Genomic DNA, 10,194 nt, shown 5'->3' with positions numbered 1-10,194 from the left:
TCTCAACACTATTTGAAAGTGGGTTGTACTTTGATTGTTTGGAGGTTCGACTCTATACAAACCGCACCATATATATATATATATATATATATAAACTCTCCTCAATACCTATAAGGTGAAAATGAACAATGATTTTTCCTACCCTCATCACCATCCAAACTTCATTGCACATTCGCAGTTGTCCGATAGTATTTCAATTTTCATTTTTTTTCTATATATCTAAATTACTTGAAATTTGAAACGTGTGTACATTTTGATGCAACGCACCTAATAAAAATATAAAAAAAATAATTCAAAACATATAAATTGATCAAAATACCCCCATAATTTTATAAAAGTATTTTAATGAATTTATATTTTAAAATTTATTTTTTTCATATTTTTATTAAATACACCTCACTAAAATGTACATACGTTTCAAATTTCAAATCATTTCGATTATTTAAAAAAATAAAAATTGAAACACTACCAAACGAATGTGACCGTACAATGAAATTTGAATGGTGATGAAAGTAGGCGAAATCACTGTTCATTTCCGCCTATAAGCGTTTTGTAGTATCTTCCACATATATATATATAGAGAGATAGAAGAGGGAGGGGGCCAGGGGGTCTGATAAGGTGCATAACTGAACAAATAGTTAAATACAGCCTAAACAACAACAATAATAATAACTTTTACATATATATATATATATATATATATATATATATATATATATATATATATATATATAGAGAGAGAGAGAGAGAGAGAGAGAGAGAGAGAGAGAGAGAGAGAGGCTGATAAGGTGCATAACTGAACAAATAGTTAAATACAGCCTAAACAACAACAATGATAATAACTTCCAGATTCCATTAGCACTAGTTTAAGTTATATTACAAAAGATGGCAAGTGAGAACCACAGTATGTACGTTGCCTCGTATCCAAACAACTTGGTTGCACTGCCTTTCCTTTGGGAACCAATACCAATGGTTCCAATGACAAAGAAATAGGCCATGTCATGAGTTGGGATTCAATCAAAGACGACCGACACAGGTGCTCTATGATAGGTTGGTTAAGCCTTGCGAACAATTATGCGTCTCTCTCTCTTGTACTCCAATTCATCTCTCTGGTGCATAGTCAGCAGGGCTCTTCTTATCTGCATTACATTTCACTTAAAATTAGTCTGTTTACTTTTGGCATGCTATTGTATGACAATGCTTATCTCTACATCCACCCCTGATTAAGCTCAAACAAGGTTGAGGAAATCCTGGTTACTTATCCAACATTGAAAATTTTGAAAACATATGATGATGGTATGATGAGCAGACTTGTAGTTTTTATTATCAAAGGCTTCTCATGAACTATACGACATAAGTACTAATATGAAAATCTATTTTGCCAGTCACTTACAATAGACTCGCTCATTCCCATTCGTGTGAGTTCATCGATGAGCCGCCTCTCTGACATAATGCTTCCAATTCCCATTCTCCTCCTTATCTGGGTCTCCACTTGCTATTTGCATAATCCCCCGAAAAGCCAAAAGTAATTGAAATAAGCATTAATATGTTGGGCTTCCATTGACAATTTAGTTTTATAAAGAAATGATGTTTGATAGGGCTCTGATTGGGCAAATGTGAACCTGTATCTCTTTTCTCATCTCATCAGTAGGTTCACTGATTCCAGATCGTGCTGCATCCATTGTGGAAACATTGAAGAGTCGGAGAGCTTCCGCCACATGTTCCTCTGTTGCCTCAGAGGATCTGTATTTTCAAATCGAAAAATAAAGGGCATAGAGTAATTGATGTAGAGAACATACATATATTTGGTCATAGGGAAGTATCCTATGGTCCAATGGACTACGAAACATATACCATTGGGGTCATAACCTTCTGTGATGGCAATGATGGATAGAGAATTGGACACACCATAAGATCATGTCCAGTTATAGTACATCTCTCCATCACCATCAACTATCTCACCAGGCAGTGATAGATCCAATGGATTATGCTTTCCATCATTCACTGGACCATACGACATTTTTCCTTTATGGCCATGCCACGAATAAGTTTAGTTGGATTGGGAAGAACCTTTACCAAGTTTTAAGTGAGCAAACATGAAAATAAATTACTTACCCAAAAATAAATAAATAAATTATCTATTTGAACCAACAATTTTTCTAGAAATTCTTGGAGGAAAGAAAACTTTCTACATAACCCTTAAAGCCTCCAGAAGTATAGCAAACAACTTCACTTTAACAGAAAAGCAAGATCAAACATCTCAACCTTAAAACCCAAAATCTAAGTTGATTTTTAAAAACCTAAGCTGTGTAGATGGAAAGGTAAAACACAATAAAATAAAAACCATTACATCACCAATCAGTGGAGGTACAATATATCTTAGGCTTTTAGAACTCATAAGTGGTCAAATTTAAAAACTCAGAACTCTAGTGGAACCATCACTTACAGTCTCATCTTTGCAAGGGACTCGCTTATCCTAATTATAGCCTCCAACTGCCTCACAGTAATTGGTATTGGGGCAGCTGCACCAGCTTCATGAGCTTGTTGCCTTATTTTCTGGAAACAAGAGTATATCCCAGACTGTAAAGAGCTCTCAAATCGTAGCATGCAATAGAAAAAACAATACTCACTTGTCTAATTTCTAAATACTTGTTCTGCAACATGCTCGCAGCAGCATCAGATAACCTAGGCTTGCAAAACATGCGACAGTACTGGATGAATCTGCAGATAAAGAAATTTATAAGAGGGTTTCCTTTTTGTCTATTGATAAACTTTCAAAGAGTTATAATATAAACTCATTAAACTGTTAAAGAGTTAATAGAATTATTAGAAAATCTCCCCCCCCTTCCCTCAGTGACAAACACAGTAGAAAATTGACAAGATTTACATTGAATGATGATACAATGTATAAAATTTATGAGATTTACATAATATGATGAATATATACTAAAGTGAGATACCTCTTCAGCCAGTTATCCTTGTCTGAGACATCGGATTCCTTAGTGGCCATACCAGCACCCGCATGGACTTTTATTATATGACTAGCTATGAGCTGAAACAGTAGAGCCTGAATCAGCAACAAAATAGAACAAGAGGAAATTATCCTGACTAGCAAAATGTGGATAAATTTTGATACCTTATCTTGGTCATACTTTCTGACATCCTTCACAATGAAGATTAAGTCAAAGCGGGATAGAATAGTTGTCTGCAAATCGATGTTGTCCTGTGCAGACTGATAAGAGAGAAGTACACTCAGTAATCAAGTGCAACTGTGTGAGTGTCTAGAGAGAGAGAGAGAGAGAGAGAGAGAGAGAGAGAGAGAGAGAGAGAGAGGGAAGCGGGAAGGGAGGGGGGACGGAGGGAGAGATGGATATCACAAAAAAATGGGAAAGAGAAAAAAGAAAAGACTTGTCATCTTTGAGAAGCAAACCTTTAAATCATCATAACGCCCAGAGGGTGGGTTAGCAGCAGCAAGTACAGATGTTCTAGAGTTAAGGACAGTTGTTATTCCAGCTTTGGCAATGGATATGGTTTGTTGCTCCATGGCTTCATGGATGGCAACTCTGCAACAAAGAAATCAGCATGGGCCCTAAGTTCAGGAAGCCAATAGAAGTCCTATTGTTATTTTATAAAATGAGGCACTTAAACACCATGAGAGGAATATCATCAATGCCAAGAAAAAAATTACCGGTCTTCCACTCTCATTTTGTCAAACTCATCAATACAAACAACTCCACCATCTGCCAACACCATGGCACCTCCTTCAAGATAAAATTCCCGCTGCAAAAAGGAAAAAAGAAAGAAGATTAAAAAAAAAAGGAACCTAAAGGTAAAAATGTATTCCAAAATCAACTACAGAACCCAAGTGAGTAAGCAAATCAAAGAAGGAATAAAACTCAAGAAACCCAGACAACATATTTGATTTCAGCCAGATTCAGCTGAAACATTTTGTACTTGTCATAGACCGAAGGGAAACAACTAACAAAAGCATTTTAGAACAATGGAACCCATTTTCCCAACAGAATTGGCTGAATAAAGCCATTTTTCTTTTGAGATGGTTCAGAAGGTTGGGTGCTTCAGTTCCATGTAAAAAACAAATGATTTGGTCAATCTAATTTTGAAATAAATTTGGCCAATATTTATTTTTCCTCTACCTTTTCAAGATCTTTTTTTTTTTCTCAAAAATCCTAATGTTTCATTGAATAATCACTGAAGTGTTTTATTTCAGCCAAAAAATGGAACTGACAAGGTGAATTCAACAACAGTTTTGCTACTGAACATACTCGATATTCTGATTAATAAAGTTTAGGAATCTACCGAGCTGCTGTCACGAATAACAGAAGCAGTAAGACCAGCAGCAGATGAACCTTTTCCAGAAGTATAAACAGCAATAGGAGCAGTCTTCTCAACGAACTTGAGAAACTGAAAGAGCAAGAAATTCATAATATATGAGTTATCTCAAGGTTCATCAGAATGTTCCAAGGACCATAGGAAAGCTTCATCTGAAAAAAAAAACAAGGGACTAATATATAACACACAAAAGCAGAAATTAAATGTTAATCAAAGAAAAAAAGTTAATAAAGAAACAAAAAAAGAAAAAAAAGACAAATAGCTTAGGCCAGAAAAAAGTTTGAAGACAGCTAAAACATGAGCAATTTAGTCAATATGCACTACATATGTTCAGTAAATTGCAATTCATATTTCCTTAAACAAGCAACGCGACATCACAATGATCCTTTATCCATCCAACATGATGTGTGCTAGACATGGAGTCATAGAGGACTAACAATTTGAGCCAACAACTTCAAGATAGCACCCACAACGAAACATGCACCCACAACGGAACATACACCCACTTGGGAAAGTCTACCACTGTTACATTCCAGTAGTTAGATGCAATTCAATTGTTGCTCGGTTACCTTCCTTTTGGGAATCAATAATCAAGTTTGCACATATTGTAATTTCATAAATACCATTTTATACTATAAAATGAAAGTAATGAGTATGAAGGGACAAAGATTCCTTTGCGGAGCTGGTTATTTGTTTGATAAAATTTCACAGACATGTAATATTTCTAATGATAGCAATTTGTTTGATCAACAAAGGAGTAGGTTTGAGTGCTTTTTGTAGTTAAGAATATGTTATTGGAGTAATCAGATTATTTTCTATTTAGATGGACGGATCTGATAGTCCTGAGAGGTGGTCTGTCTTTTAGTTCACATGTTTTTTATCAGATCCGTGAGAGGTGTCTGTCTTTCAGTTTACAAGCACCTAATATGATTAGGCAGCATTTTAGAAAGAAAAGATCAAGTTGTCCATTTTAATTGTCACCATGATGTCTCCCTTCACAGAAGTAACGGCCCATTTTACCTTTATAATTCATTGATAGGAACTGGTAGAATTTATGGCAAATTGGCCAGGAAGTAATCTATCCTTTGAAAAGCCTACTAACCATACAAGAAGATATTACTTCAGTTCATCAATCATGGAAAGCCCGAATGATGAGAAGATCACCAAGAGTGCTTCCAAGTAATATTAATCTGAAAAAGCCTACTAACTATACAAAAAGTTATTACTTCAGTTCATCAATCATGGAAAGCCTGAATGATGAGAAGATCACCAAGAGTGCTTCCACGTAATATTAATCTGAAACCTATTAGCACAACAATAGAAAATTGAAAGAATGCCTATGCATTTATTTCTGTAACATTCTCTGGAACATGGTAATGCTGACTCATGAACTTGTGACCTGCACAAACACCTTGTTTTTAGCTGGGAAACTGTTTAGATGATATCTGAATAAGCCCAAGCTCTATTAAAGAAAAAAATTAGTGCACATATCATGCCTGAATATCCAATTAAAGCTAGTATATTTCGTTATTTTAACTGTAATACAGACCTGCGATTTTGCAGTAGATGGATCTCCAAGAAGTAGAACATTAATGTCTCCTCTTAATCTCACCCCATCCGGCAATTTCTGCATATGCCAATGAAAGTTAAATGAAATGACAAAAATATAATCTCCCTGTGAAATCCTAAAAACAAGGTCAATGTACCTTCCTTGACCCTCCAAATAAGAGGCAAGCTATGGCTTTCTTCACATTGTCATGACCGAATATGGAAGGTGCAATCATAGAGCAGATCCTCGCATAGGAGTCTCGCCTTTGAGCAAATTCTAGAAATTCTTTTTTCTACATACCCAAGAGTCAATTTGTCATTGATAAAACAGATTTAATTCTAAAAAAAAGCAAATGTTTAGTTAAATTAAAAATAGCGATTTCTTTTACTTAGGTGCCCGAATAAGAATTGTAGGACGAAATTCTAATAGCATATCCTTTCCTTTCATCAGATAATTGATTATATGGAAAAAGGGTGAAAAACTAAAAGAAAGAATATAATGTATTGATCTAAGTTGTAACAAATAAGTCTGGACAACACCGTATTCATCAAATACAGGCGCAACATACCTCATCTACTGTGAAGGAAGAAAGACCTCCAGAGTTTGTATCATGGTCTTGATCTATGCCTACAACTCTGATATAGGGCTGTCTGACTGCAACTGCACCTTTTTGGCTGCACCAATCAAGTCCTCAAATGTGAGTCTTTGGTGATAAAGCATTAGTCGAATATGAACTTGCATACAAATCTTACACAGCAGAGCCGCTTGCTTGATATATACTGTAAATTCCCATGATGGTCAGTCTTGTGCCAGGCACAATTGTTTGAACGAGGTGGCGATCCAAAGAAAGTAGCGTGTTGCGAGGCAGCTCCCCAGTAGGGACATCCTACCATAGCAAACATCCATAAAAATAAACAGAGGAAAAAAATAAATCAACAAGAAACCAAATGATACAATTATGATAATTTTCATGGCACAACACAACATTGATGAAACACAGAGCTGTGTTCTGAAACCTAAACCAGATTATTGCATGCATTTTTCCTGTTCACTACTTTATGCTTGTCGACAAGGAAACTTCAGATAAGGTAATACAAAAAGTTCACCGAAATTCCACCTTGTTATAGGAACTCATTGTCTTGGAAACTTGTCTACAGGAATTGTAGTTTACAGGAAAGCAACCATCATTTGAAAGAGCTAAAGATAAAATCAGCATCCTTGGGCATACTCCTTTAGAAAGAGTTCTTTGACCAATCCTTATTTTCAGTTAAAAATTAAAGTACTTGGTAGCTTCATTTCTTTTTCAAATTAGAGTTTATTGTGGTTAATTGGATGAAACATAACAATCATGAAATTGATGAGACCTCAAGGAAATGGTACAAATCTCTTCTATGATCATTCAGTTTTAATCAAAACTTTTTTAGACATATTAAGAAGCTCATGCATGGTATATATTAAATTTTAAATGCTCTAAGCGACAGGCTGGATTCGTGAAACAAGAGAGTCATTCAATATAAGTGACGGAAATAGTAGATAAGACTTGTTCGATATTTGGATAAAAATTGAGACAAAAAAAAAAAACCTCATTAAAGAAAAGCAACAATATGAATTTATATTGTTGCTTTTCTTTAATGAGGTTTTTTTTTTTTGCCTCAATTTTTATCCAAATATCGAACAAGTCTTATCTACTATTTCCTGAACAGGCTTAAAGAATACCAAGTCCACTAAGTAATCAAACACATTAATGGTTCAGTTATGAGTGAGTAAATCAACAACCAGGAATTGTCTCTGATTACATGGTCGGAAATTTGCAATTTTTGAGGCAAGTATAAAAGGGTTTAAAATTTTGGAACGGTTGGAGAGAAAAATGTTTCAGAAAAGACTACCCCATGGGCTGAACAATATTTGTTCCATCCTTGGATGCATTGGGATGTATATTTTCATTCTCATGTGGAATTTTAATAAATTCAAGGGAAGATATTTAACTTTCAAACCTAACAAAATTACAGACTCAACTTGGAAGATCTCAGAATATTACTCACTTCAGGGTTCTCCTGCAACTTCAAAGTCTGTTGATCAACATACTTGCTCTTGTCTGGGACCATGATCCATGGATCTACAGGGCAAGGCTCCTCTCCAGGCTTCAATACTCAAATGTTATAAAAGCATCAGAAAACACATAAAGCTGAATGCACTCAAGTCAAAACCTATATCGATGGGCATATCTGTGATATAGGTCTGGCAAGAAATCTTTGGAACAACAATGTGTTTATTAAAAGCTCTTCCAATTGCATAAATACAAAAAAAGCAGAGGCTACAACTCAACTAAAAGAACCCAAAATGCTAGTAAAAGAATTAAAAAATAAAAAATGAAATTGATGGAAATTTATGCAGATGGATATAATAAAAATAGGAAAGTTAAAAAACATATCACCTGAGCGACATGGTCACAAGAACGGGGCACGATGGCACCACCAAGTCCTGGCCTACATGGTATAGACTTTACATTCTTACAGTTTCTACACATCAGTGTTACATAAGTAGCTTTAGCCTTTGTTCGAGAAGCTGCAATAGTGATCCCAGAAATCTTCACAAGCTTCGATATATACTCAGCCTAATCAAAAGCAAAGCAACACCCATGATACTCTTTATTCACAAGTCATATCATTGATTAAAGGGAAAAGTTTATATAGAGCCGAGGCTCTGAACAATCAAATTTGAGCCTACCTCAAAATTTTCACTAGAAGAGGTTGTTTTGATGCCCAAATATCTTCAAATTGATCATCTCGACATTAAGAAGTATGGACATGAGAAAAAAATGGATTCCAAGTTTTGGAAATAGTTTATTTTGTAACGCACTTTTGGACCGTCAATTTTCAAGATTTTTAAGTTTTCATAGATATGTTGATCTACACTATTTTTGAAGCTTTAAATTCTATAAATAAACATAAAAATATATTTTAAGGTTATCACAAAGATTTCCAATATTGAAACCACATTTCTCGACACTATTTGAAGGTAGGCTCTAATTTGATTGTTTAGAGCCTAAGCCCTATACAAACCCCATCCTTGATTAAATAGATAAAAATAAAACCAACAAGAAAGGCCCCACCATAGGTTTTTCAGGAGGAAAATAAAAAAAATATCAAGATGCTCCTTTATAATCACATCATGAATTCAGGAAAACCCCAATAAAGCAGTCCAGCAAACCACAGTGTTTCTAGAGAGAGAACTGAAGTAATGTACACTGACCCCTAGTGATCTCATTGAGATAGGATTCTCCTTCGAAGAAAGCAAGACCTGCACCTCCTCAGTTACGGAGTCCTCTGTTTGGCCGTCCACTTTCAATCGCAAACTAGCAAGCACCTCTGCAGCTGCTGTTTCAAACTGCCACACAAATAAAACAAGAGCAAACATTGTCTATCCAAACCAAAAAAAAACCTAATGTTCTCAATTTTTCAATGCAGACAGTTGTGCTTACCAGTGGCAAATAATCAGCAGGGAGCTTGCGTATTTTATCAGAGAGTTCCGCATCAAAAGAGTCCAAATCTTCCATGGCCACAGGAAGATAGTTTGAATTGTGGACAAGCATTTCTCTGAGAGGAAAGCACATGGACTATAACATTTATCGTTTCCGTAAGCCAGATGGATCTAATATTGAAACTGAAACCCTAAAAAAGCAGAAAAAAAAAAAGAAAAAAAGTAACCGAGCATCGAGGCGTAACCTGTAAGGGAAGTCACCCTTGAGGCCGGTGAAGCCTCGAATGAACTCTTTGAACTTTCTGAGAGCAGAGTGGCGAGTGACGGAGCCATGATCGGGGTCACCTCTCGGAAACTGGGCTTGGTCACTGTAAAATACTGCACCCTCGTCCCAACCTGACATAGTTTTCTCTCTGCTTTGCTTCTTTCTTCTGGATGTCAAGAGGCAGAGAGAAAATTAGGGGAAATGCACTCTGAGACAGAAGAGTATCACTTTGAAAAGAGGAAACTGGCGGGCTGAGGGTTACAGAGACAGAAGGGGTTTTTGGAAGGGAAGGGAGAATATATCGGACGGTGTGGATCAGTGGATGCATTGGCGGGAAACAATTGGCGGGAACATGGTGATTACATGCTCCGGCTGGAGCATATTGTCCATTCACTGTAGTGTATTCACACGGATCGTACTGTAGGATTACTCTCGCAAGTACTATACCTAAAGAACCGTACTTGGCGGACATCCTGGATTTGAAATTTTGGGATCTGATGGTAATCGATCCAAGTCCCTCCTAGATTTAGACGATTCATTGTTCATGCTG

The 10,194-nt window shown here is 36.0% G+C and overlaps 1 protein-coding gene across 1 annotated transcript; it reads right to left on the bottom strand.

Moving 5' to 3' along the window:
- Positions 1 to 833: 833 nt before the first annotated feature.
- Positions 834 to 9,912, bottom strand: MCM5 (Minichromosome maintenance (MCM2/3/5) family protein). The gene is made up of 19 exons (XM_006848696.4): positions 9,625 to 9,912; positions 9,381 to 9,495; positions 9,152 to 9,286; positions 8,334 to 8,513; positions 7,942 to 8,040; positions 6,652 to 6,785; positions 6,468 to 6,573; positions 6,057 to 6,191; positions 5,900 to 5,977; positions 4,318 to 4,422; positions 3,689 to 3,780; positions 3,431 to 3,563; positions 3,137 to 3,232; positions 2,961 to 3,052; positions 2,631 to 2,721; positions 2,447 to 2,556; positions 1,623 to 1,743; positions 1,394 to 1,495; positions 834 to 1,139 (listed from the first exon to the last, which is right to left on the bottom strand). The coding sequence occupies exons 1-19, from the start codon at positions 9,780 to 9,782 to the stop codon at positions 1,056 to 1,058; spliced, it is 2,166 nt and encodes a 721-aa protein (XP_006848759.1). The 5' UTR covers positions 9,783 to 9,912; the 3' UTR covers positions 834 to 1,055.
- Between the last annotated feature and the right edge of the window lie 282 nt (positions 9,913 to 10,194).

The sequence above is a fragment of the Amborella trichopoda genome, chromosome 12 (assembly GCF_054954075.1).
Source record: "Amborella trichopoda isolate Santa Cruz 75 chromosome 12, AtrichopodaSantaCruz75HAP2 v2.0, whole genome shotgun sequence".
Taxonomy (NCBI): domain Eukaryota; kingdom Viridiplantae; phylum Streptophyta; class Magnoliopsida; order Amborellales; family Amborellaceae; genus Amborella; species Amborella trichopoda.
The sequence above is the reverse complement of the archived record's forward strand: the minus strand, read 5'-3'. Positions and strand labels throughout refer to the sequence as shown.